This window comes from Temnothorax curvispinosus, unplaced genomic scaffold, assembly GCF_003070985.1.
Source record: "Temnothorax curvispinosus isolate PA1 unplaced genomic scaffold, ASM307098v1 QBEX01000224.1, whole genome shotgun sequence".
Classification (NCBI taxonomy): domain Eukaryota; kingdom Metazoa; phylum Arthropoda; class Insecta; order Hymenoptera; family Formicidae; genus Temnothorax; species Temnothorax curvispinosus.
In genome coordinates, this window is record NW_020210004.1 from 17,016 (window position 1) to 43,722 (window position 26,707).

At 46.7% G+C, this 26,707-nt stretch overlaps 1 protein-coding gene across 1 annotated transcript; it reads right to left on the bottom strand.

The window, feature by feature from the left end:
• Nucleotides 1-281: 281 nt before the first annotated feature.
• On the bottom strand, nucleotides 282-23,675 carry LOC112467291 (neuroligin-1-like; the record flags this gene model as incomplete). Its single annotated transcript, XM_025035873.1, has 8 exons — nucleotides 282-3,497; nucleotides 3,585-3,731; nucleotides 4,262-4,535; nucleotides 6,765-7,209; nucleotides 8,102-8,294; nucleotides 18,758-18,958; nucleotides 19,877-20,029; nucleotides 23,378-23,675. Coding segments are annotated over 8 exons (2,364 nt in total), but the record flags the coding sequence as incomplete, so codon positions are not given.
• Between the last annotated feature and the right edge of the window lie 3,032 nt (nucleotides 23,676-26,707).

Here is a 26,707-nt window from a genome sequence, read left to right on the forward strand (position 1 = left end):
TTGTTGTACAGTGAAATTTACAAATTGGTTTCTCTAGACTATAACACGTATTTAAATTTCACTGTCGTTTTACGTGCGTCAATTCTACCTTCACGCAAGTATCACAACGTGTTAAAGACCTTAAAGATCGTATCGTCCGCGAACAGTTACTTTGAAAAATTACACGTAATAACGTATGTACGTACTTAAAAACTATCGTAGTCGGCAATACGATTTTACGCGACACCGTGTCTGTGCATTATTACGCTACATGGTATTTAATTACAGATTTACGTTCTTAATCATATTGATACATATGTATAGTTTCATGTGCCGAGGAGTCGTACGTAATCAGTTAGATGAATCTTATTTTTTTTTTTTAGACAGTCTCAATATTTAATGATTTTGAAACTCATTCTATAGGTGGAAAAAGTTTTCGAGGTCTTTTTCTTCTTCTAGGATAACAGTTAAATTGTTGGAAAATTCAGTTCTCGCAAGTGTTACCTGTTAATTGTTACGTAAGAATAAACTTCTTACAATCTGTAGAATCAAGATATAAACGTGATAGAAACGTTTCTTTAGCATGTAAAAATCTATCAGTGGTCGTGTCTACAATGTTTGTCCCGCTTTTCATTTTCATATTGCTGTGCCTGATTTCATCATCAATTATCGCATTCCATTGTATCCTGAGAAGCTCATCTCATTTTCTCGCGCGGACCGATTTAGTTGCACACAATGACGAGGATGACTTTCGAAACTTGGTATCTGTGTGGAGTCTAGCGGTCTCAGCGATCTCAGGTCATGAATATTAATTCGGGATTAAGAACTCTCTACAAAGACAAAATGTATCTCTGCAAACACGGGCGCGATCACGTCTTAGGATACTTGGTCGTGGAAGAGAGAAAGAGAGTTCTATACAAGTCGATAGCTTTAGTCCTACTTTAAGAGAAATTACTCCTTTTTCTTTTATCGTTACGTTTTTTTTTTTACGAGCAGATATTTGACCTTGGCAATGATCTCAATTTTAAAAAAGGCAGTAGGAAGGAATTATATCAATATTATTCCATAAATTTTGGCTCAATAGAATCGAAGTGTCATCAAGCAGGTTCATCAACATTTTCATCTCTTCGTTACACATAAATAACTTTAATTTGTAATTACTAAAAATTACGCCGCTATCCACGAAGGTGAAAAGACTTAATTCTTGTAGTATAACATTCAAATATTTTAAATAAAAATATAGATACACTTAATGCTTAATTTTTTCCTTGATGTTAATACTGTCAAGTACTCGTACATTGTTTTGAAAGTGGAGAAGAATATACAAGATGCGTTGCCAATTGCGAGGTCTCGAGGCTCGCGGGCGAGAAACGCGAGAGGAAGTGTGTGTGTATATTATCAGACGGGAAGTTTTAGCCGTGATTTCGTGGCGGGTGGCGGTACAATACTTATGACTCTGTCGGACTATTCTCTACGAGAAGAACACTCAGCGGAAGGTCGAGTCCGCCCTCTCGAAAGTCGTCGCGCTGCTCGGTCGTAGCCCTTACACGGCTTTCCACCGTCGAATGCACTCGTGATTGTGCACTTGTGCGACAGGTAACGCAGTTGGAGAATTACGCTTTCCGCCCGAATAAACTTCGCGAGCGCTATTAAGCCGTTCTCCTCGGCAGGATCGGAATTACACGTTTCGAAGAACGTGGCTAACTCTGTATGTCGCAAGGGCGGAAACGACGAGTGCGCACCTTCACCTGATAGGTACCGACGGCTTTCGTATACACCGTATTCGTTTCATTTGCGAATAACGAACGCGCCCGATCCGTTTGATCCGCGCTTCGCGTCGAGTGCCTCTTCCTTCCTCCCAATCGATGCTTTACAAAGCAATCGTCGAGACGATGGTATGCGATCGTTGGCTTTGGTATTCCGATTCCCGTTTCGAGATCCTCTTAGATCGTCGTCGTCGTTGTCGATTACCGTGTAACGATCCGCCACACGGTATTCTTATACGTATAATTGCTTTTTAACAGAGAATTCGATTTGGAGCTTTTTAGAGTGAGAATTTCATTATACGTTTCGTCACAATAATTCCTCGTCAGGCGCCCGTTTTTCTGTGACATCGAAGACATCGATACGTTTCCTTTATGTTGTGTAGTGATACTTAATTAAGGCCACCTATTTGCCACGGTCTCCGAGAGAATCAGGGTTTATTCCGATGAATTAAATGGCTAGGATGCATATCGTATCGATATCTTCAATTGCGAATAATGTCCTTTGAATAAAATACTTTTTGAGCACCCGATATATTACGTAACATAGCCACGAGTTATGATAAGTACTTTAGCAATCACTTTCTTTAAAACCATCAAGAGAATATCTCGTCTCTTTATAAGTAGCAACTACGTACAATCCACGTACTCTATTAGAAATAACGACCACGCGCAATCTTACAGTTCGTAGAAAGAACTGGTCGCAAAGTTTTCTTAAAGTGGTAACAGTCAGGCGCAATCCGGCAGTAATAACAGTTCAGTAGCGCGACCGCGTTATAGTTAGCCACGGCACCGCGCCGCAAGTAGTAACAGTCGGCGATAATCGGCCGTTTTTAGTAACGTTCAACTATAATTGGACACGCCGTGCCGACCGTACATTGATTATTCGACGCCACAATTCACGCGCAATGCACACTTGTAAAACATCTATTACAAAGCCCTTTTTCGCCTGCTGAATTCGAGTTACGCTTAATCGGCACTGTCCAACGATTCGATTAAGGGGGAACATCGTTCAAAATCTGGACTCCGTGGTGGCCCTCTCCGCGTCCACGAAGGTCACCCTCTTCGTCCGCGCGTTGCCCTCCGGGGGCAACCCCTAATGCTATACGGATATCTCTTGTATCTGCACGCGTTTCTTGATGGTGTTGGTGCTGCCGGCAGTGGTGAGCGAACTGGTGGTCCTGGCGGGCGGTTTCGGTGGGATCGCGTCCTTGTGGGCGTTGCCGCTGGTCCCGTGGCCGGATCTCGGGTCTTTCCTATTCTGCTCGCAGTCCTGGCCGTCCGGGGACTGCGCGAGCTGCTGCTGCTGATCCTGGACGGAGGGGCTTCTCGCGAGGGTCGTGTACGACGGGGGCGGCTCTTGAGCGGGTCGCGGATTCTCAGAGGGTTTCATGGACGTCCTGGTGGTCATCGGCAGGGACTCCTGACCGTTCGGCCTGCAGTCCATTGCGGCGCGTTTCTTGTCGCGATCCCGCTGATAATAGATGCCGGCGAAGATCAGCATGTTCAGGACCAGGAGGATGCAGCCGACGCCCACGGTGATCCCCAGGGCAGTGGTCGTGCTGTAGTAATGACGGGACGCCAGTCGCTGCAGCAGCTCGGCGTCGTCCTCGGAATCGTCCAGAATCGGAGTGATGTCCTCGATGAGGCTGTCCTCGCCCGCCGTGGACGTGCTGCAGGCGGTGGTCGAGGACGAGCTCGTCCGAGTCGTGCCTGTCAGCGGCAGCGGCGTATACCATTCGTCCCGAACCGGTCCTGAATAATACAACGAAAAAGAAAAATGAGGAATAATTGAGGGGTGGTATTCACGTCATCTCTTCCGCGAAAGAGCTATGATCTTACCTGCGTAATAATGATCGCCTCGTTCTCGGAAGTGATGATGTCGCATGGAAACGTCGTCGTCGCCGGGACGATGGAGCTGCGGTATCAAGTTAAGCCACACGGCCATTTTATGACCGCGATAATGGCTCTTCATCTTCGGTTTCAATGCTGGAATAAAATTTTGATGGTAAAAAGCGCCTGTTCTCCTTCGACAATTATCTGCATATCCGTTCACTAAAGGATAGTTATTATGTATTGATCAATCGTAAATGTGCAAAGTATTATGAGCGACGTATCGTCACGAATAATTATTAACAGTGAATCAATTGTAATTATCGAAACGCATTAAAGAGTACATAATTATTATTAAAGACTACATAATTATTATCAAAGAATAATTTCGCATTATATTCAAAAGGTTTCACCCTCGCGCGCAATTAAACTTTTCAAGGAAATTTCAAAGAGAACGTCAGGGAGAACGGCGGGCAAAGTCCACTGTACACAATCAAATTTCTGCAGGAACTTTTTGAGAGGGAATTTAAAAAGATCGCGGCGACGTTCCACGAGAAACTGAGAGAACGAGAGGAAGGCGCGCTTTATGGAAAATTAAATTTATCGAAAAATAACGAAGGGGGGAGGGAGAAAACTCCTCTCTCCTCTTCTCTTCTCTTCTCTCTCTCTCAAGCGTCGCGACGTACCTATCGTGAGATACTGCTGAGTTCCTGTCTCATATTGTTCCCATGTGAGACCGCGGAATCGCGTCTTCTCCTTCGGCGTGCCGTAGTCGACCGACTCGATCTTGTGCGGCTCGTTCGGGTTGCCGGTCTTGGCGAAATTGGTGAAGAAGGTGAGCACGGCCTCCGCAACGCCCTGGTCTTGTCGGGAATAATTCCGCGGGAAGAAAGCCCCGCCTGCCACCAGCGGCAGCCCGAAAATATACGGTATGTCTTCCCCACGTACGCTCCCCAGGCGCTGCAACGAGATTTTCCCACTCTCAGAGAAAGAGAGAGAATCGTCGAGCGCTCTCTCCGTGATCGATAATTATACCGCGCGGCTGCCGCGCCGGCCTCTTCTCTATGCACGTGCCATTCTCACGTAGATAGGCGCGCGAGTTTATTATAATATTTGCTATGCCCGCAATTCGCGTAATTCGTAATTCATGATATAGTTAAATCATTATCGGCTATTGACGATTGTTTTATTTAATTAACCGAAACAGGATATTAGGTAATTATTGATAGCCAATTACTAGAATTTTAGTTAATTAATAGAACCGCACGCGACGATGCGCGATTGCCCAGGAATTGTGTGCGGGCCGGCGGATGCCACTTCCAGCCCGTTGTACACAACGACCGTAATATCCGACAGCGAAATTCTCCGTCGTGAAATGCTACCCGCGTATTATACCACTGATCTCCATTAGCACGCGCGAAACGCGCTTCGCAGGAAAGAATGCGCGAGGAGGAGACCGTGGCAGGCGGAAAACGTCGCGATTAACGACTCAAATAAATTCATCGCATTTGCCTTCAGTAGTCTTGGATATCGCTTTCTTATCCTCTCTTCGCGCGGCTTTTTCCCGTCCTTGTCTCGCCTAATGCGCCTCTCTTTTTTCTTTTATCGCGCGTCCGGTAAACCCACAGCGACGGCGACGACGTACGACGACGTTTCGATTGTGTTGCCGGTGATATTTAAAGCGACGCGGAGTTCATTAGTCGCGATTACGCGAACTTATTAAAGAGCGAATCTTTCGCCCGGCGCTTAATTAAATCTCGTTTCGCACACGCGGACGGGGAGGAGGGAGAAGGTAACGTTGATGCTCCAAATCGCGCTGTTAACTATACGACCACTTGCATCCTCGCTTCCATCGTCCCTTCCCCGAGCGGGATTAAACAACTTTCGGGGACCGACGTGACGCGCGCGCGGCGGCTAATGCTAACTTTCGTTGTTTCTACGCGCGTTTCCAAACGCCAGGAAGATAATAACGCAAATATAATATATACCTCCGGCACTTGCCAAACGGAGGAGATAATCTGTTTCCTTAAATATCCTACAAACACGAGGTACGAGATATTTTTTTCAGCCCCCCGACGAGCGTCCTCTCCTCTTCCCACTAAATTGAAAACGTCAATCTGTTTCCCCGTCGCGACTTTAACGCGCCGCCGCTCGGCAGCGCGACTTTACAAATTGGCCGATATAACAATTTCTTTCTTGTCCCCCCGATATTATTATGTCAAGCGTGACAAATCCCCGTCATTCCCGGGACAAAATGCGAACACGGTGCGCGCGCGGGTCGCCCGGGGCGTTTTATTAAATCAGTGTCTTCATCGTGAAGTCATGGCCAGCGGTTGCCAGCCCGGGGTATAGATCGAGCGGGACGCAGAGTGAGACGGATGAGCTTACGAGGACAGTACCTATAGGATCGAGGGTGGGGGAGAAGGGTTTGAACGGGTTGCTTCCTTAACTGGAAGTGCCGGCGGACTACTAGGTGTCGAGGGCGAAACGTTAGTCTCTCTTCGGGACGTCAAGTTAATGGAGTTAACTCACAGACTTAAGCAGCGTCTCCACCTCTTCTGCTCACCCGCACCCGCCTGCCTTCCGTCTTTGTCGGTATGGCGCGCGATATAGCTGTGTGCTAGCGCGGCGGGACGATATCGTTTCACGATAGAGAAAAATCGACGCCTCGAGATACTGCGGATATCCCTGTCGATCGACAACGCTAAATTACGCGATTTCTTGCTACCCCTCGTCGCGCAAATTTCCCGCGGAAATCTCTTATCGTTGGCTATTACTTAAAAACAGCTGTGTTGTAAAATTCGGTATTTAGCTCGCCACATTCCGGTCCAGTGGACCGTTGAACGTTTCGGTTTTCTAGTTGCAATCTTTTTCTTATAATAAGTTCAGTTTAAACTGAAATAATTTTCTTGACCAGATATTATCATAACCATGTTATTCAGAATCCGTATTTCCAATTCCTATAATTTATAAGCTTAAAAATATATTAATTAGAATGAAAATGACAATGCGACAAAGTTTCACGGACCGGAGGTGTGGCGAATTAAGGACTCGAAAATAAGTGTGGCTAGTTAATGAGTTAAGCACATAATGATTACGAGAAAAGGTTCATGATAAAATTTCTTCGCGTCGAGGAAGCTCGTGAAGCTTCCGCGAGCTTCCTTGGTGAGCGACAACGACGTGCCTTACCTGCACGTAGCCGCTGTCCTTGGACTGATGATTGAAGTGATAAAAGTACGTCTTGGCGCCCCGTCTGGCGTGGTAGAAGGCAATTCTCATGAGCGGCGCGACCGTGTGGCCATCGCTCAACGCCTCCATGGTCGAGTCCCGTATTATGATGGGGTGCAGCACCGGCTTATCCCAGTCCGTGTACTCGTTCCTCACCGCCGAGAAGATCTCGTTCAGATGGTAGACGTAGGCGTTGCGGATGAAGGTGCGCAGGATGCGATTCCGGTGGTCCTCCTCGAAGCCGAACTGTATGTCGTTGTTGTTGAAGTCGAGATTCGACTCGGTCGTGGAGACGCCCAGGATCAGCGGCACCTTGATGAACGCGTCGCTCGCGCGCTCCATGTCCAGGCCCGGGTCGGGATTGTTTTGGTCCACCGGCAGGCCGGGCCCGATGCGGGGCACGAATCTGGAGGAGGACACAAAACGGGAACGGGGGAAAGTCAGTGATGCCGCATGCCGCCTCTCGCTCGTCCGAACGACAGGCGATACTAAATTGATATAACAAGGGTATTAAATCAATAATGCGAAGGGCTATTAACCCGCCACGATCCGACGGTAATCCGATAATAATTCAGCGTGCGCGCGCGCTCCCGTGATTATCCTTTCAATTAGTAGTATCGCAGATTCATTTCGACCTCGCGGTAAATACATGTACTCGCAAACGCGCCCGCGTGGCCCAACGGTTAATCCTGGTGAACGATGATGCGAATAAGTGTTGACGGAATTCAATTTAAGACTTTCTAGATTTCCGCGTTCTCTCCGCGGAAACGTGAACGCGTCCGACGTGACGATTCATATAGCGCTACAAGATTTTCAAATGTCGCTACACGCAGTTTCGACAGTTCATCATAATTCACCGCGGGCCGTGGACTCATGAAATCGTTATAAATTTGTAGCGCGGTAATTGCTGCGCTGGCCAGACGTCATTTTTTAACGTATCAATCATATCTCTTGAATTTTTTACCGTCCGGTATTTTCCACTTTTCATCGAAACGCGTAGCTCCAATATTCAGGCGACGAATATATACATATATATATTGTAGGATTCATATATATACATATACATATATATACAATATATGTATATGTGGCACAAACGGGGCGATCGCAAGGTATAATATTATTTATTACATCGACGTGCTATCATAAATAAAAAGATGGAAAAGAGGGTACCGATGCATTCCATCTGTCCCAATTTCACGATACATATTTCATTATTTTAATTCTCCCCGAATGTGGAACTATCCGTATCTGGAGGCAAGAAGGATAAATGTTTTCCCCGAACCATCGACGCTCACCTGATTTCCGGTAATTGCACGTCCATGAGGGTCTTGAGCGGTACTCCACGCAGGCAGTCGGCTATGTCCTCCTCGCCCTCGGTCGAGCAGCCCATCTGCTCGCCGATCTTCGCCCTGAGGTCGTTCGGATCGTGCACCGAGGCCCAGGGGCTTAGTGCCGAACCGCTGGATAATACCACACGATGAAATAATCCTGCGGAAGAACAGACGGTTGGCGTATACAGGAGCGATATAGGCTCACGTAGGCATGCGGGAGGCATCCCTTTGCTCGGCGCTAAGCTCGTCGTAAACTCGTATATATCGAGTGTACGGCGAATAGCGGCAGGATATCGTCAGCTTCCGACCGATCGGGCGGAAGCGATGAGCCCGACGGGAGTTACCCCAAATGGTTATTATCCTCGCATGGATAATTAGAGGCGGACGTAAATATGATCGCGCGCGCCGTCCTGTTTGCCGCGTACAACACCGGCGATATTGTTTTCCGCGCGAGGGGCATCGCGCGAAATCCGACGAATTAACCGAACACTCGATTATTGGGACGATTAAAAACTGACAAGCCGGTTCTACAATACGTCGCAAACGATGACATCAACTGCCAGTTGAAAAGTGTTATTTCTGATTGCTGATTGCCCAGTTACTGTCGCCAAAAAAGTTAAAAGTTCGCCAACTCTCTTTTAACAACCGCAATTGACATCAAGCGCAACGTGGAAATAACACTTTTCAATTAACTATAGCAGTTGCCATCGTTTGTGCCGTATTGTAGAACCGCCTTTACGCAACGCATAGTTGCCAGGTTGAATTAGTCGTTACCTAGAGGCGGAAAACACACGTTGAGCAATTTTCAATATCCGATCGCGGCGCGGCGTGCAGGAGGAAATTTTCTAGGCAGCGCGATTAATATCGTCACGTCATTTCGACGGCCTGCGGCAACGTTTAAAACGTGGAAAATCATGCCGCCATGGGAAATTCATGCTAATTGAAAAGGATATTGCCGTACCTAATTAATCTCGCTTTTAATAAGCTGAATTTTGTGACGTAACGCTGCGGAACGTTTTCAAGCGCGGTGCGTTAATATCGGGCCGCGTTCGATAGCTATCTCCACAGCGCGCGCCGTATTCCGGTTACGAACCGGAAAATCATATTCGCCGGCAAACATTTATGCTGACGCTAAAGTCGTTTATCGAACGTCACTGGTTTCTTTATGAAAATCGCTGTTTCGATTGCAAACATCGCGCTCGCGCGTACAACGCGGCTCGTCCTCCCGTAGCGAGGAGAAATATTAGGCAATATGTGTCCAACATAAACATTCGCGTATCGTTGATGCGCGGCACAAATATTTGTATTTTATGACTTTACATGCTCAACACTCGTGCGCGCACGTTTAATTTCTCGCAAGTGATATTCGTCTGATATAAATCGCCAAGAAATCGGCTGTTGGATAATTTTCGGCTGGCGTTTATTATCCGCGGTTTTCTCCGTTATTATAGAGAAGGGGCAAAAGTTCTTGATCAAACAAAAGCGGAGTTGATTATTAAATCGCCCTGATATTTTTTCTTTCTCTCTCTCCTCGTAAATATATCATAAACATACTATATAACGGCGAAATATTGTTATCGCTCCATTGAAATTCGTGAAATGCGCGATGAAACGTCGCGACTCATTATGTTAAATCTGTTCGCCAGTCGCGGCGCTATTCCAAAACGGCGAGAGTCGCGGATGCGTTTAACGCGGAGTCTCTGCTGTCAACGAGCCGTAAAATCGCGGAAAGAAGTCGCGAAGGAAGAGAGCGACGACGCGGGAAGACACAGTGGAGCGAGGATCTTCCTCGTCTTCCGTCATACGGCCACGATTTCATTTCCGCGAGACGCATTCAGAATGGGAGGGGGAGGGGGAAGGGAAGGAGGAAACGAGTGCGCGCGTACGCGATGACCCGAGAGTGCTCCTTTTGGCTGCTTTATCGCTATTATTATTAAGAAGTGCCGCCCGATGCGCGCCATCCATCCCCCTGGCGCGTTGCCAATGACGCGCGGATGAGCCAGAAGGAAAATACGGATAATCCATCGTCGGTGGATCCCGCAGCTAATCTCAAGTTCGAAGCGCACCCCATCGCGGATGCGATTCTCGGTAGTTATTCGTCGGTCTTGCTCGAAATTGTTTAGACAATTCATCGACTGGTGTCTGCACTTATACTTTCCGATCACTTCGTGCGAAATGACTGCACACTGAGAAAAAAAAGTTGCTAACTTGACTAAATATTTTCAACTGACCGATTATTATTTTTTTAATTGAAATATTTAAACCAAATACGACATGTATTAAATTTAAAACATGAGGTATTTTGACTCAAATATTTCAATTTAAAAAATAATAATTGGTTGAGTTTAGTTAACAATTTTTTTTCTCAGTGTGCTGGCAGTGCTGGGGATCAATTATCCCCGACTGTGGTTTCCTTCCCCCTCGTACCAGATACGACGCGGAACGTGCATCTCGACGTCGTTTTCGGTCGACCGCGTATCGTGCCGCTGATAATAGGACGTCGACTGTATTTCTTCCCTTATTTCTGCGAGACACGTTCTCACGCAGGCCACGAAGAATTCGATTTACTCGCTTCGATAGCATCGTGCCGTTCCCCGCATCACAGATTGACTATTGCCCCCGTCGATTCAACATGCGCGCCGATATTCATGACAGAGGGAGAGATCGCTTCGATCAAAATGTCCCCTATCTCCGCGACTCTAGCAGCGTCGCCGACGAACCCTTTTCTCCCACGAGAAATCTTTTATTAAGTATCTCGAATATTGTGTGTCTCTCTCTCCACTCTTAATCTCAGACGAACGCAATTCTGTGCGATGCGGAAACTAATTTCAAAACTTGTAATTTTCCGCTAAAGCAAATTTCGCGGAAAAGATTAGAAATAAAATCCCGCGCCAAGGTTATCTAAAATGTAATGACCAAACTATAATCCTCCTTGAGTACAATTAATGTATTATGCGTTTTTGCGTAATATACTGTAGACTAGAGATGGGAACGTTATTTCATAAAAGCTATCGTTATCGTTACTTTTTTGTTATTAATTTTGTGATACTAAAATAATATTTGACTTTAAAATTAAATTATTTAATAATCAATATTCAAACTCTAAACTGGTCTCTCTCTATCTTACGTTAACAGTGCGCACGATCTATTAAATAAAGATAACTAAAGTAAGAATACAAGAATTAAAGTAATGATAACTATTAACTAAAGTAAGAATACAAATAACAGTTGAATTCGTTACCGTTACTGTAAAAATGTGACGACGTTATTGTTACAGACAGAAAAAACGGTAATGGTAACGGCGTTATAAGCAACACGCGTTATTTCCCAACTCTGCCGTAGACTTTCATAATCGCTTTACACTACAGAGCTAAAAATTACGAAAATGGCACTTGGTTTCTTATTGCATAATTGCATTCAGATACACTATCTACGTTATTTATCGTCGACCTAAAAAAAAAAACCCCGACCGCGGCGTCTACCGCCTGTCGAAATAAACGACCGCGCGGATCTCAACTCCCTCCCGGCCCACAATTACTCCATTTTTCACCCGATCCAGCGCGACTATTGCAGGCTTGTACTTTTGAAAGGCGTATTAATAAATGTTGCGGAAGAAATACGGGATCGCCGGTTTCTACGGTGGAGGGCGAGGAGCCGCGGTCAGCGGCGGCTACCGCGCCTTCCATCGCGCAGACGACATTAGCGTCGCCAGGGTTAACGCCCTTAAACTGTCACGTTAAACCGCGATATTTCACCCGGTTCCCCGTCCCCCCTCCACCCCGTCTCTGCGCTTTCTCCCGCCCCCGGTCGGTTTCGCGACTAGCCTCGTTCCGCTGGCCAACTACCATAATTCCTCCACAATGTCATGTCCACGATACGAGAGTGTCGCGTCGTGTCGCGTCGCGTCGTGTCGATGAAATTTCGACGGGGATACATCGGGGGGTTGCCGGCCCAGTCCGGCAGTCATTCGATCTCCTTCACAGTCTCTCATCATGGCGCGATCATCGAGACCACGGGCCTCGCCCATCAGCTCGGCGACGCCCGGCGTCGTGGCGCCGCGCCACGCCGCGCCGACCGGTTAAAGGGAACAAACCTGGCAAATTGACGGTGTTCTCCCCCCCCCCTCGCGCTTCTTAATAACGAGAATAATGGGTTTCTCTCAGCGAGCTGCGAAACAGACCGCGGGGAGAAAAAAAGTGGGATGATGAGGCGTGCGCGCGCGCGGTCGGCGGAAATTGTATACTTTTCGTTAGCGAAGCGGTAAGCGAAAGATTAAAGGCAAACAAGAAACAACGGCGCGTGACGGTGGTAATCAGGCCGGCTTACGTCGCCGGGGATGGATTTTCCCGGGGCGAACGCCGGGCGTGGAGCGGCTGCAGGCTGGCTCTGATCGTCGCTCAGGAACGCGGTACACCACACGCCGCAGTGACCAATCGAGACTTCTCAATGGCCTGCACGTTCGCTCGCACGGTTATATATCTATGATATTCCCGTTCGGATTTTTGTCGGATTTTACTCGGCCGAATGCCGGAGGTCTTTCTCTCTTCGGGATTCGGAATTCTATCGCAAGAAGGCACTAAATTTTAATTAGACAAATTTCTGACGGACCCGCAAGAGATGAGTACGCGTCACTAATTTTTATCAAAAAATAGATTTCGTTCGACTCGCGTGATGGGAGAGGATTTTGCGCGCACAAAATACCACTATATGCGGACAGAGTTCAAAGATATAAGCGCGGGGTGATTTTTTTTTAAAGGGCTTGATTTTCCAGCGTTCGTTAAATGGGATAAAAAATAATGGACTAAAAAGACGTATTTGTTCCTGGCCGGGGGATTTTTTCCCGGGTATTTCGCTGGGGTTTGGGGAAAAAAATCGGGACGTTCATCATGCGCGCGGGTTATGCGATATTCACGCATCGACGATGTCGATGCCTTTTACAGAGGGAAACGTTATCGCGGATGATGTTCATCCGCAGACGTTAATTTATTAAATGTCATAATATTCTGTCGTGAAAACATTTTTCTCTTTAGAGAAGTGATAAAAGCGCTTAATATTCTTTCACGTAAAAGGAAGACAAGGAAAATATTGTCCTTCCGTCGCGTCCGTTTTTCGCGGAAGAGACGCGTGAATTTTCATCCAATTCAGGAAAAATCCTATTTAGATGGCACGCAAATTATATGCTTTGAAAGGAAGCAGGCGCAAAATATACGGCGGCTCAAATTTATTTTCTTCTCGGCGGAACGGAATGTCCGTCTACTTACTTTCGCGACCGCGTGACTTCCATATCGGGGCATATTCTCACGATCCTCTTCACTTCTCGTGACGGTTTAGCCGCGACATTCCGCATGTAAATTACTTCGTGCGTCTCGTGAAAATTCTATGAACACGTACGGACCTCCGGGGAGCAGCTATACTGATTGAATTAAGTTTGAACACGTAAGAGCGAAAACTGCGCCGGCATGCTCACGAGCGGATTGTGCGACACACTTAATTCTGCTCTTAATTAAAATCTAACGTCCATTAATTCTATTGAAATACTGTATTCACTACTGAGGAAAACGACAATTCTAAAAATATGCGGAGAATAAATCAAGTTTAGACTTTAACAATTTATCGCTGGATGCACATTGCTGACGTACCTGCTAAGTTCAGAGTAAAATGACGGTAGATATTGTTTCGGTTAATAATTCAATAGTTTGAAAATAAATTTAATAGCGTTGTATCGAAATTTCGTGCGTTAGCGGCCTATCAAAAAACAATTTTGGCGATCGTGGAGATGATAGAGTAACACGCCGAAATCAATTCCGCATCCGGCGGAATTGTACGTGGACCAATAACGACGCGGATCTCGAAAATCCGGGAATGGTCTCTCTCTTTCTCTCTTTTTCTACCTGTTCTTTTTTTTGTAACGTCACCGGGACGTTTCTCTCGCCGGTTATTTTTGTCGGTAACGAACTGCAAAATAGAACGAAGGGGGTGCGCCGCGCGAAACGGAAGACGCGAAGGTAGAAACACTGTTTGGAAGCTATTTTTATGACTTATTGTTATGCGTGGTATTGCATGGCGCTTGGCTTTTCTCGCCGTATACCTTTTTCTCGGGACACGAGAGAGCCCGCTACATTTCTAATCACAATAAATTTTAATAACAAATTTCATATCTAATTATTGAAACACCGATGTACATACATTTAATAAATTTAAAGTAAAAAACTAAGATTATTTTGCATGAGGATTTAGAAAATTATAATAACTTATTAGATTATTTCTTTTTACTTCATATATTTATTGATCTCTGTGTTGATCTACCGAGCTTGATCGACCAATCCGTTTTCATGCGAGAATATATTTTCGGACAATAAAATCCCATCTCTCTCTTTCTCTCTCTCTCTCTCTCTCTCTCTCTCTCTCTCTCTCTCTCTCTCTCTCGCGCGCGCGCGCGTCCGCACAAACATATAATCCGAAACGTCGAAGACGCTCGAGTTATCATGATATAACCGTGGCGAGCGTTTATGTCTCGGGATATAGCGAATCAGACAATTGCCAGGAATCACACTCGGTTGCCCCCTTGATTACTCACGAAGCCAATCGCTCGTATCTCTGATCCGTAAGAGCCGTGAAACTGCTGGAGGAACAGATGGGAAAGTAGAGAGAAGCAGTAGCTCTCTCTCTCTCTCTCTCTTTCTCTTAGAAGAACTGGTGTTGCCTTGGTCCAAGGATTGAAGAATCCATACACGCAAACAAACACATATGTAGGTGCGCGCGCGCGCGCGAGAGAGAGAGAGAGAGAGAGAGAGAGAGAGAGAGAGAGAAAGAGAGAAGACATTTCAAGGCGTGCTGCACACGCTCGGGGTCTTCGCTCATAAAAAATTACAACGGAAGGAAACGATAAATCGAGACTGTCTCCCCGCGCCACACGAGAAGCTTATTTCTCTTGTCTCTTGCCCGAGTGATGATACGTAACGTCGACGGTCTTCTCTGGGATTGGGAAAGGGAGGCGTGGGGAAACCGCGCCCCAAACACCCCTGAGACGGCCAGAAGAAGTGGCTTTCTGAATTACACGAGAGATCGATGTAATACGAAACGTTTATGTCTTCGGCTCGGCGGTGGTGGCCGAGCCGGTCGGAGGTAGAGAGCGCGCGCGGTCTTCATTTATCATCGGACATCGAAATCCGCCGAAGGCAGACAGCAGCTAACGGCGGGAAAAGCAATCGTACTTACCCTTCGACGTGGGGCTAGTTATCGACGTTGAAACCCAAACCGATCGTTTTGCAACTTTTTACGCAACGTCGGGCAAAGCCATTAGCCGTTCTCCGCGTAATCGTATCGAGTACAACAAAATGCGCCGGCAAAAAGCGGATTGCACGCCGGTGTGGGTACCGCGAAAAATCGTTGGAAATCAACGTAACACTTCCCCCCCCTCCCCACCCCCCAATCGATTTTTACACCAGTTTCGGTGCAACTTAATCCGGAATCCTTTGTGACGGCGTTTGTCACGGCTTTAACCGGCGTCGGTTATCACCGAGACAACGCGTTTATCGCAACTCTCGCGAGTTTCCTCGCGACCGCGTGTCGCGGCAAGGGGATCTATTAATATTTTTGCAGCGCCCGCCGCGCGGTCAAGCGGCAAAACTCTCATCGACACTTGCCCATTCATTCCACTCAGTCGTCCGTTAACTTTGCATAGCCGTACGTCCCAGACCCGACCAACCGACCGCCCGAACTGCAATATTTAAGCGAGACTGCAGACGTCTGCATTCGTCTGCCGGAGAAGCCAATGTCGTTTGTCGCGAGTAAAGTAAGAGAGTTAATCTTTAATTCTTTGGCAATCACATCTCAGAGCCCCTCGCGCGGTCTCCGAGTAGAATCTCGAAAAATATTTCCAGAATACTCGCAACGGCGTGAGAAGAAAATTACACGAGAGAAAAAAAGTTAAGACTTTTAGCTCGCGCGCCGGATTGAAGATCGATGCATCTTCGTTGCCGTTTCGCTCGTTGACCGCCGCGCGCATTTCCTCCTCCGAGAGAAGAGCATCCTGCCTTCCGCTTCTGCAATCTCTGACCAACGGCGGTAAGAAGTACGGAACCGCACCTGGTCTTCGCGGAAACCACCGGCGGTGACCGAGACGTCGAAATCGAAGGAGCGAAAAGTGCGGTAAGGTGCCGAAAAAACCCGACTGACCTCTGCGTCCGGGACGCCCAAGAAAAGCGCGGTTTCCTTGAGGGTTTGTCCGTCTCTCTCTCTCTCTCTCTCTCTCTCACTCGCTCGCTCTAAGACCGCAGTCGAGTCTCGAGAGGAAGGACGCGACGCGCGGAAGGAATGCACAAGCAAGAGCGATGCTCCCTTCTCGAGATGTAAACTGTTTGCGCGCTGTTTCCGGCACAACCGGAGGTCCGGGAAATGGCCAGACGGGAGAGCGGTTCCGGCCGACCGCCACAGCGAGAGAAACCTTCTTTATCCCCCATCCCATGCCTCTTATCCTTCGTGTTCCTTCTGCACGTTCCGCCTGTCTGAGTGGCTATTTACACTTTCGGCTTTTCCTATCGACGATGACAATTTCGAGAACCGAAAGATATGAGTTTGCCGCGAAGGCGACAATGTTGCCTTTCACGGCCGTGTCCTACGCAGAGATTAATTTTTCATTAATATATTCAGGATTTAATTCCATCTAAGTAAAGGGTTCAATTTTGCATGAAATAAAAATGTCAAGATTTAAATCGCAATGGATAATTTTGTGTAAAAATATCTATTTTTCGAAGATAAACTATTGCGGCTGGGGGCGCACGATAATTTAAGCGTGCCAAATCGGACGAATCTGGACCGTCGATTATGCGCGAGGCGTATGGGTAGGCACTAGGTAGAACGGGCGTTAGTCATAATTTGCCTGATTGGCGCGGAATTAGCGTCCAACTATATCACGCGCCGTAATCGCGTTCGCGTGGATTTATCGCGCGGCGATGTATTTACGACCCTTTTAGCGTCACCGCTTTTGTTTCCGCGCGCGTCCTCCGACGCGCGTCCCGAGGACCATGCATTTTTATTATTGCGCAATTTTCTCGCGCCGTCCGAGTAGCCATACCGCGCGCGGGATCCCGCGCCACCTAGCACCTGAAAGGACAAAAGCCGGGAGGATCGTTCAATTTCGGCCGGTGTTGTCCGGCGACGATAAAAAAAAGGGGGGAGAAGAAGGAGAGAAAAAAAAGGAAAAGTCCTCCCGTCTCGCTTTCTCCCCCCCTCATCGAATAAAATGGAGTCCCGCAATTTGTCACCCCGGTCCGCGCGGTGATGTTTTTTTGAGAGGACGGACCAACCCTTCGGTTGTCTCCTCCACGAGACCCTCGCCGACTAATCCCCGGACGATTAATCTACCGAAGGTCCTGCGAATAGCGTCTACTCCTCGTCTCTTCCTCGCTTCTAACCTGCCCGCCTGGGTTATTTCGCTCGGGTATAGGTTTTCGGCGAGATCATTTTCGCCGATACGCGGAATCGATCGTACCTCCGATCCGCGCAACCCTCTCCTCGCTCGGTTACGTCGAATTTCACGCATGCATTTTCCGCCAGGGGTGAAACGGCGGTATCGCGGTATCATTTTTCATTGTGTTTCCCTTGTCGTAAACAACAACGTTATTAATACGTTAGCGGCGTTACGTAAATATTGGATCAAGTTACTCGACAAGCAAATATTTCCACCGGCCCTCAGCACACCGGGCGTTCGTACCGCGCCCCGCGATCGAATTGATTTATTTTCTATCGCAACAGTACGTCGGTGGCGAGATTGACCGATGAACTGTTAAGCCTGACGGCGCGCGATGACGGCATTAAGCTGTCAATGGGGATTTGACGCCGCGCTGAAAGGAACAAGCGCGATATGCCTTCGCAAAGTATATATACGCGTCGATTGAGTCGAAATTGAGTGAGACGCGGAAGACGTGAGTACCCTTATTCGAATGTCGTCTACTCTCTAAATCTCATAGAGTGGTTTCGCCACTAATGTATTAGAGTGATTACGATAGTCACTCCAAACGAGAGGGTTGTCATTCTAATTTGAGTAAACACGGAAAAAAGATTGGCTATAATACTATAACAAATTAAGAGACCAAAACCCATGGTTGAAAACGTGACGATTAATCCGACCAAAACCAATGGTCGAATTGTCACGACATTGCCAAATGTTGTCGATTAAAAATAAAGTTTTTCTTGTTAATCACTTATTGGCGGAACAAACATACTTTTCTATAACAAATTTAGTTGTAAAATAGGGACAGCTAACATTTTTTTTGCAGCGAGAGCAAAAGGTTTCGCTACTGTTGCTAAATTATATAGCTAAATTATAGCTATAACACTTAAAATTCACTCGTTTTAAGTGATACTTCATTTTCCGACTTTTAGAGAGTAAATACGCGAATCGCGCGTTCGTAAACGTAAGTTTCTCCCGCGCTGCGTCTCGCACGTCTCTCCTATCTCTAATTACCGCGGGAGGCACTTAAATCGTAAGAACGTATACCGTTAAAACCGGACCCCGCGGAATGCAACGTCTCGTATACGTGCGCGGTGCACGCGAGCGTTCGGAAAAAAGTCCGAGGGATTAATTGCTAATTGCGTTTCGGGATTCTCCTCTCCTACCTTTGCTGTAAGGCGCGAGCAGCAGCAGATTAACCAGCGCCGCTCCGGTGTCGTGGCCCATCAGGGTCACCCGCGTCGGATCGCCGCCGAAGGCGCCGATGTTCTCGCGCACCCAGCGGAGCCCCATCGCGATGTCCTTTAAAGCAAGATTCCCGCCGGATCCGGTCGTTCGGTCGGCGAACGGACGAGTCCTCAAGAATCCTGGAAGAACGCCAAACCGTTCGCGATTCAAACGTTCACGTGGATCGCATCGATATCCTTCCCTTATTGCATTTCCTTCTTTTTTTTTTCTTTACTCCCCTCGTTCTCACGCAACATTTGCGATGCGGTAGCGTTTGTTCAATAAAATTTCGCAAGTTTCGCCGTGAAAGCGGATTTTCGATTTAAGAGACGAAGATTTCTGACGATTACGACTGGAGAATTTCATAAAAGAAAAGTTTACGGAGAAATAAAAGGGCGATACGCGTGAAGATTCGATTTAACGTTTCTCCGACTATATAGCGATAATTAAACGAAAGCGTGCAAATATTCGTTACACTATTAAGTCATAAACCAAGGCAGTTTGACAAGTAAATAGATAGAACTGACATTTTCAGACTTTCGCGTATTCCCAGCCGCGCTACGACAGAGATACATTTTGTGAGTCTTCGAAGTGCCAATATTGACTTAAGAATGTAAATGGTTTCTACGAAGCTGTCTCTCTATTTCGGGGGAGTATAGCTAGGCAGTTAATGATACGAACTTACTTTCGAGGAAGTGCGAGTAATAGACGCGACTTTTCCGTTTTCCAGATACACACTGGAACTTTTTCCAATATTAATGATAAGAATTCATTTAAAACTTATTAACTGTCAATTTAAATATTATTCAGTAAACAAAGGAACCTTCTACAAGTTAGCGCACACATTCAGAAGTGAAGAAAATTTTAAATAAACAAATTAATTAATAAATAAAGATATCGGAGATTACAGATTACAAATTGAAGTATCTTGGCGGAAAGGTGGATGTTATTTGGAATTGCTTTATCCGCGACCGTGGAATGTTGCGTCAGGAGGTTCGCTTAATGAAAATGCTTTCGGGGATATACGGGGACGGGGTTGATTAAAGGCTGGCACGTACCTAAGATGCCGAGACGATAGTTGAGCGTGATCACTATGACGTGGCCGGCGCTCGCCAAAACCGATCCATCGTACAAGTTACCCGATCCCCATTCGAAACTTTCGCCGTGTACGTACACCATCACCGCGTATGGCGCCTCCAGTCCTCGAGATCCTGAAAGCAGAGCAGGCAAACCGTTGGAGTTGTGTCCGTCCGCGCGGTCGCTCTTCCATTTTCTTCCGCGAATAAACTCCTCTTTCATCCGTGTAAACCTTCCATTGACAGATCCAGCTTTCCCGTAATACCAAGCGACATTATCGCTCACGCAGCATTATGCTTATACCCGCTTTATCCCACCCTTCTCCTCCCCGTCGCGAGCGAGCCGCAAAATGTAAAGCGGAGGATTGCGCCTGGCGAGCTCTCATCGCTTTAAGAGTCTCGTTTCTTTGCACACGCGCCACGCGCCTGTAACTTCGTTACGCGATATTGTTTCACTCCGATTAAATTTACTCCCAAGTCTCGCGGAATGTGTTTCCACTCTGTTCGCCCGACAAACGTAAAATGAAATCGTCCCCGCTAGCCAAACAGTCGTTTTCGCCGTTTGCCATCTGCCCAATTAAGACGACTAATTGCATCGCGTGATCCGCGCTAAGGATCCGACTGCTCGCTCTCTGCGCGCGGGTACTCGTCACGTTTTAACAGTCTCTCGAGATCGTCGGAAAGGCGCATTCACGGTATATCGCGATTCGTCGCACGTAGAACGACTCTGGCGGAAAAACCGTCGTGGCGCGCGTCAAAGCTGTTCATTTACTGAAAGGAGGGCGAAGAGGAAGAGCGAAGGATGTGGCTTCTCTTTGAGCAACTTCGCGCGCCGATCGATCGCCCGCGCCGCCTCCGCGAATTTATTTACGCAGGCGAAGTTGCGCGGCGCGGCGGCGACTTCTCGCGCGCGTAAAATAAACGCGTCTCTCACGATCGGCGCGGAAGCGGTTTACGCGATAGCAGGATTCGTTCGAAGCGCATCCCACGCGGGTCCGCCCGCGCCGCGCGCGTTACACGCGGATCGTCGTAAACCGATACGGTACGGTTTGGAAAATCGCTCCGATAAAACGGACACCTACCTTTTTTCAAACGCTCGCCTTTTACGGCGGACGTAAAATTTTACGTCGAGAGCGTCGCGTAAAGCCGGCACCGCGGAGGTAAATTAAAGCTTGTCTTAAGGTAGTCCTTTCGCAGCACCTATAGTCAAGTAACAGTCTGTCATGAGGTAATTGAAAACGAACATATTGCAACATCCTAATAATTATAATAATATAAAATATGATTTTACACGCACGATTTAATCGTATTTAATTATTTTTTTTTTAGACCTAACCTAAATCGAGTACAACCGCACTACTATTGTGATATTTTTTAAATTAGTAAATAATTAAATACGATTAAATCGTGCGTGTAAAATCATATTTTATATTATTATAATTATTGGGATGTTGCAATATGTTTGTTTTCAATTACCTCATGACAGACTGTTACTTGACTAAGGTGCTGCAAAAGGACTACCTTAATAAAAGGCTTCAGGATTACACGACGGCCTTTTTATAGATCTCTGCGCGCGTCTCGAATCCTCGAGTTTTCGTATTTGTAAGTACTTCGGGTTTAACGAATCTCCTCACCTCCTGAGACGAAGGTCCTCAATGTACACGACGTCTCCGTCAGAGCCTGGGTTTCGAGATTAAAAGTCCCCGTTTAATTGATAATCGTCTTAGTAACTAATAAACCGGGAGCGCGCGCGTTTATCCGTCCGCCGCGTCGCAACTAATTAACGTCTGTCTGTTGCACGATTTATACTACATCGGATTACCTGTCTAGGGAGACATCATCCTAATAAACCACCACCGCGAGAGAGGCGGCTTTGCGCGCGCGCGCTGCCAAGTTACGTTGAGTTCGCAATCATCGTAGTTACTAATTCAATCGCGCGCCGCGATCTTACTTTGATTATCCGTTAACTCCGTAAAACTAGCCCAATTAGTATCGATCGATCCGGGCGGGAATACTCGCTTCGCAACGTTGCGAAAGCGCCGTCTTTGTCGATTACTGAATGCCGATCGACAGCCGTACACCGTCTTATCGGCCGCGATTGCATATAGAGCAGCCGCTCGCGGCGATCGTTAATCGCGCCTCTAATCGTCGCGCAAAATTCGCGGGCCTGAAATCGGACCTGCGAAAGCATCAGGGCGACGATATACACCGCTCTCGTCGGTTTGCCACGAAAATTGGAGTTCTTTAAAGCGGAAATTCTCTTGGGTTCAACTGAGAGTCATCCTTTTCTTACAGTGGCTTACTCTGCACCGTGCCCTGCTTATCCGTGTCTCCCTCGTGTTACTCGGCGTAGCTCGCGCAATTTTCAATCCTTCTTCCCGCGCTCCTTTTTAGCTCCCTACCGAGGTTACGGCGCAGGCCGACCCCGCTTTACGTTGCAAATTCACCTCTATCTTTCATCGCGCGCGCCGAGCCAACGTGCGACGTAGCGCATGCGGCGGCTGCTCCCAGGTTGATACTACCCCGGTATAAAGGTACTAATTACTTTAGGACTAATTACTTTAGGAAGCAACTTGCGCCTTGTAATACTATACGGACGCATAAATTGTCGGCTCCGATAGATAATATAGTTGAGAATTTCAGGAGCGCCGAATTATGGCCGCCAACCACCCTGAAACTTTACAACGGCCCCTCGATGTAACGTGTTATTTTCCGCCGCATAAAATCTTGTTTTTTTTTAGTCGTAGAAAATTAACCGCGGTCGATTGCGTTCTTCTGTGGACGTTGCCGCCGATACATAATTTTAAGCGTGAAATCAATTTCAGCTCTTTCTCCTCCCCGCTCTGGTGCTCACAACGCACGAGTGCTTTCAATCGCTTAAATGTTATTAATCTCTTACAACAGAACGTTTTAAGAATTTATTTGAAATGCGAAGCAAAGATATATACGTATACGTGTGTACGTTTCTCTTGAAATAAAGATCGATCGAGAATTGATAATCGAGTTGCAATCCTAATAATCTACGCGTCTTGAATAAATAATAATAAAGATACAAAAGATACATTATTTATTCAAGTAGCAGGAGTTGAACTTTCATTAACTCAATGTGGAGTAGCTTTACTACCTTCCCGAAGAATAAAGGACCTTCATTAAAACTTATTATCCCTTTTACTCTGTCAGAACTGAGGAACTTTACATTACTGCCGAGGTACTTTAAGCGACAATAGAAACGTAATTCTGCATAGCTCCTTTTGGGACGTTATTTATCGCGCGACCTTGCCCTTCTTTCGTGAAAAAGAAATCTACTTTTTCGAGACACACCACGTAATTTAATTCCTAAAGAACGGAAGTATTACGAGAAAGTGGATCGCACACGCGCGATGAACAGTCACTTGTCCAAAATAATTTCAACAACGCTCCGTTCGACAGTTAACATGATTGAATATTATTATAAATAAATTCGAGATATGCCGTTTTTCTTACCGCTTCCGGGTATGTACAGATTGAGGAAGAGGCAGTCCTCGCTCTGGTTCGCCAGAAAGACGACCATCTTCTTGAGCTGCTGATACCTGCCTTGCGGCATCTGCAAGAGAGCGGCGGTGCTATTGGCGAGGTCCGGATAATTCTGCGGGCACACCGCGCCGAAAGTCTCCGCCAGCTTGACGCCGTTCCAAGGTATCGGCGAGATGGGGGGTCGAAACCTTAAATCTCCCACCGGAGGCGCGGCGTACGGTATCCCGCGAAACACCTCCACGGGATCTAAGTGCCGACTGTTTAATTCCTGCAACGAGAGAAGGATACGAATGTCGATTTAATCTTTATAATAATTGCACATTGCAAATATGTATATGCGAAGAATGTAAAATATTCTACAATAAATCTCCTTTTATGAACAATGTAAAAATTTGTAATAAAATTGCATGATTGCATGATTATCGGCTGTATAAATGATCAAAAAAATTAATATCATGCAGTTGTATCTGAATTTTTAAAATGTTGTTGGCACGCACAAAAAACAGGAAGTAACCTGTTGAATTTTTGTCTATATTTCTCATTTCGCATTTATTTTATATTTTTGTTACTAAATGTTGCTTATATTAATAATATAAATTTCGGCAACTTTTTCCTAATATCCGCGCGGCGCAGGCACTTCCTTCCGATTTCGTTTACTGTCTATTTAAAAACTGTCCTCGGCCACCAACCTCTATATCCGGCAGTTTTATCGCGTTACAACAATGTCTACATGCATGTATCAGTTTTATCTACCCCAGGTTTTATCAGGTTTTATCGCGGTTTTATCGATTCTATCCGGGCGTCTTGGGATATAGCTCTGAAATTGATAAACATGAACTCTCCTTCCCCCTTGTTCTTCGACCGTCCGTTCGCGCAAGTAGCTTCTAAAATACGCTCGGATGCTTCTCCGCGGAGATACATCGCCCTCCCTGTTCGGGGCATACGGAGATCTCCGGGAGGGAAAAACGGAAACCGACAGCCCGAGAGGGAAAGCTGGAAAAGCTCCTCCCTCCCTCTCTCTTCACCCTTGCACCCAATATCCATTTCATCCTCTACGCGCGTCGGAAGCGCATCGGGCGAGTGATTCAAAAGATACTCGGGCTCGCGTGAGAAGAAGATACGACCCAGCCTCCCTTAAACGAGCCGGTGATTAAAAACGCTGCGCGAAAAGCCTTGGCTCTCTCTCGCGTTTGATGAAAAAGTCGCGACGATTGAAAAACGCGACTGAAGGAAAAAGAAATAGGTAAGGAGAAGCGATCCGAGCTACGAAAGAGAACCTTTGGCTATCGTTTAAACATTAATCATCGAATTAAAAGATTGAGCAATATAATAGTTTGCTTCTTTTCGATACGCACCGTTATTTCGAAAAGATTCGCGAAGACGGATCCGCGTAAAGTACTATTTCTCGTGACGTAACCGGAGCGGGAAAAATTGATGCTCCGGTCGCATCATGGAAACAATTATATCGGAGGGGACCGATAGATCTCGTTTCCTGCGACTCGACTTTAATTGCATCACCGAGCGCAATTGGGAAAAGTCTGTCCCGTCGAAATGGTCGTTCTACGATTCGCGCTGGAAATTACAAAGTTCCCTTAACGTATCGGCGTCGCGTTTTCGTCGCAGGATCGATGAAAAAAAAATGTGACCGTAAAGAGAGAGAGAGAGAGAGAGAAATTAAAGGAAAAAAGGGGGAAACGTGAAAAGAGAGACGGAGAGACAAAAGAAGGGAGGGGCGAAAATGAGAGTTATTCGATTCGACATTTCCAATTGCATTAAAAATTAAATGTGCGTCATGCGACTGCCGATAACAATCGGCGCTTATCGAGGCTCCCATAAAATCTCGGGGGATGATGGCGATGACGTGGGATGAAATATTAATTTCGCTCCATGCATGAGTTTGCGAATTTTGTTCCGGCTGACGATCTCGTAATTGACTCTCGTCCGGCAGTTAAAACATTAAAAAAAAAGAAGATATATCGACACGCATGGCTAGAAAGATGGAACTTGAAAAAATAACGAGTAAATTCGTATAAGCAGAGGGGAGCAAGAGAGAAAGAGAGAAAGGAAGAGAGAGGGAGGGAGAGCAAAAATTCCGAAATTTCGTATGTACGAGCACGTTCGTCCCGGTTCATGGCGCAGCTTGTTATTTTACGATCATGGCATTCATTTTCGTATTCCCCGGGCGAGCTATCACGTAGTTGGAAATAAATTCCCATTACCGGAGAAACGGTGCAGGGGGAGGAGGGGGGGGCTTAGTGCGAAATCGCAAGAAAATGGAAAACACGGGCGCGTGTGTTCGACGAAAGGGTCGCCGTTCGTGAAAAGATTCGCGTGCGAGAACGGCGTTACAAGTACAAGCAGTTTCTCTTCGACCCTGCCGCTTTCACCGTCGTACGTCGTTCCTCATGAAATCAGTTCTGTCTGTGTGGGGGGGGAGGGGTGTGAAAGAGAAAGATTTGCTAAAATCTCTCTCACACTTGAGTACTTTTGACGTGGCCGCGTGTATAATATACACGCACCAGCGAATGTAGATTCATTTGATGACGCACGGATGCATCACAGCTGCTTGCGAATTAAAGCGCGGACACGGGGTAAGTAGGTCGAGGTGAGAAAAAAATCCGAGATACCAATCCCCGATTCAAGCGGAGGTACGGTTTACTCCGCCAACGAATCCGCCATTAAACCTTCTCCCGACGATCGCCGAAATTTGCGCGGGCCAAGCTTTTGACGCGCAGGCACGAACACCCGCGCGTGTGTCGCGATTGATGCAGTTTGGCGCCGGCATGTGTCGAATTCGATAAAATTTAAATATCAAATTGGAGTCCGATTTGAACACGCGCCGTTTTGGAGCCTTTACATTTTACGATATTCCGCCCGCGAGAATAATTACGCATCGCCGACCTTTGAAACACCGCGTGTTACAGTTTGTTATTTCAATGACATTAGCGCGTTCATTAATCGTTCTAATTTGGGGTAATGAAATGTCGTGCAATCGCATAAGAGCTAGCTCGACATTTTAGGAAATTAGGCAATTACGTTTATGGCGTAACTTCGACTGTATATACACGCGTGTAGTAAGTTTCAGCGAGCAAAAATAGCCGCGGAAATTCTATATCTCGTTACCGCGCGTGCGTATTTAAAATTTTCGCTCAACGTTCGCAGTGATAAGGAATTAATTCTAAATTTGTCCCGGCAATTGAGGGTTCGCCCATCGCGAGGATCGATGCGCGCCGCGTTTCCACCGCCTATTGTTAGATTCCCCCCCCCCCCCCCCCCCCCCCCCCCCCCCCCCCCCCCCCC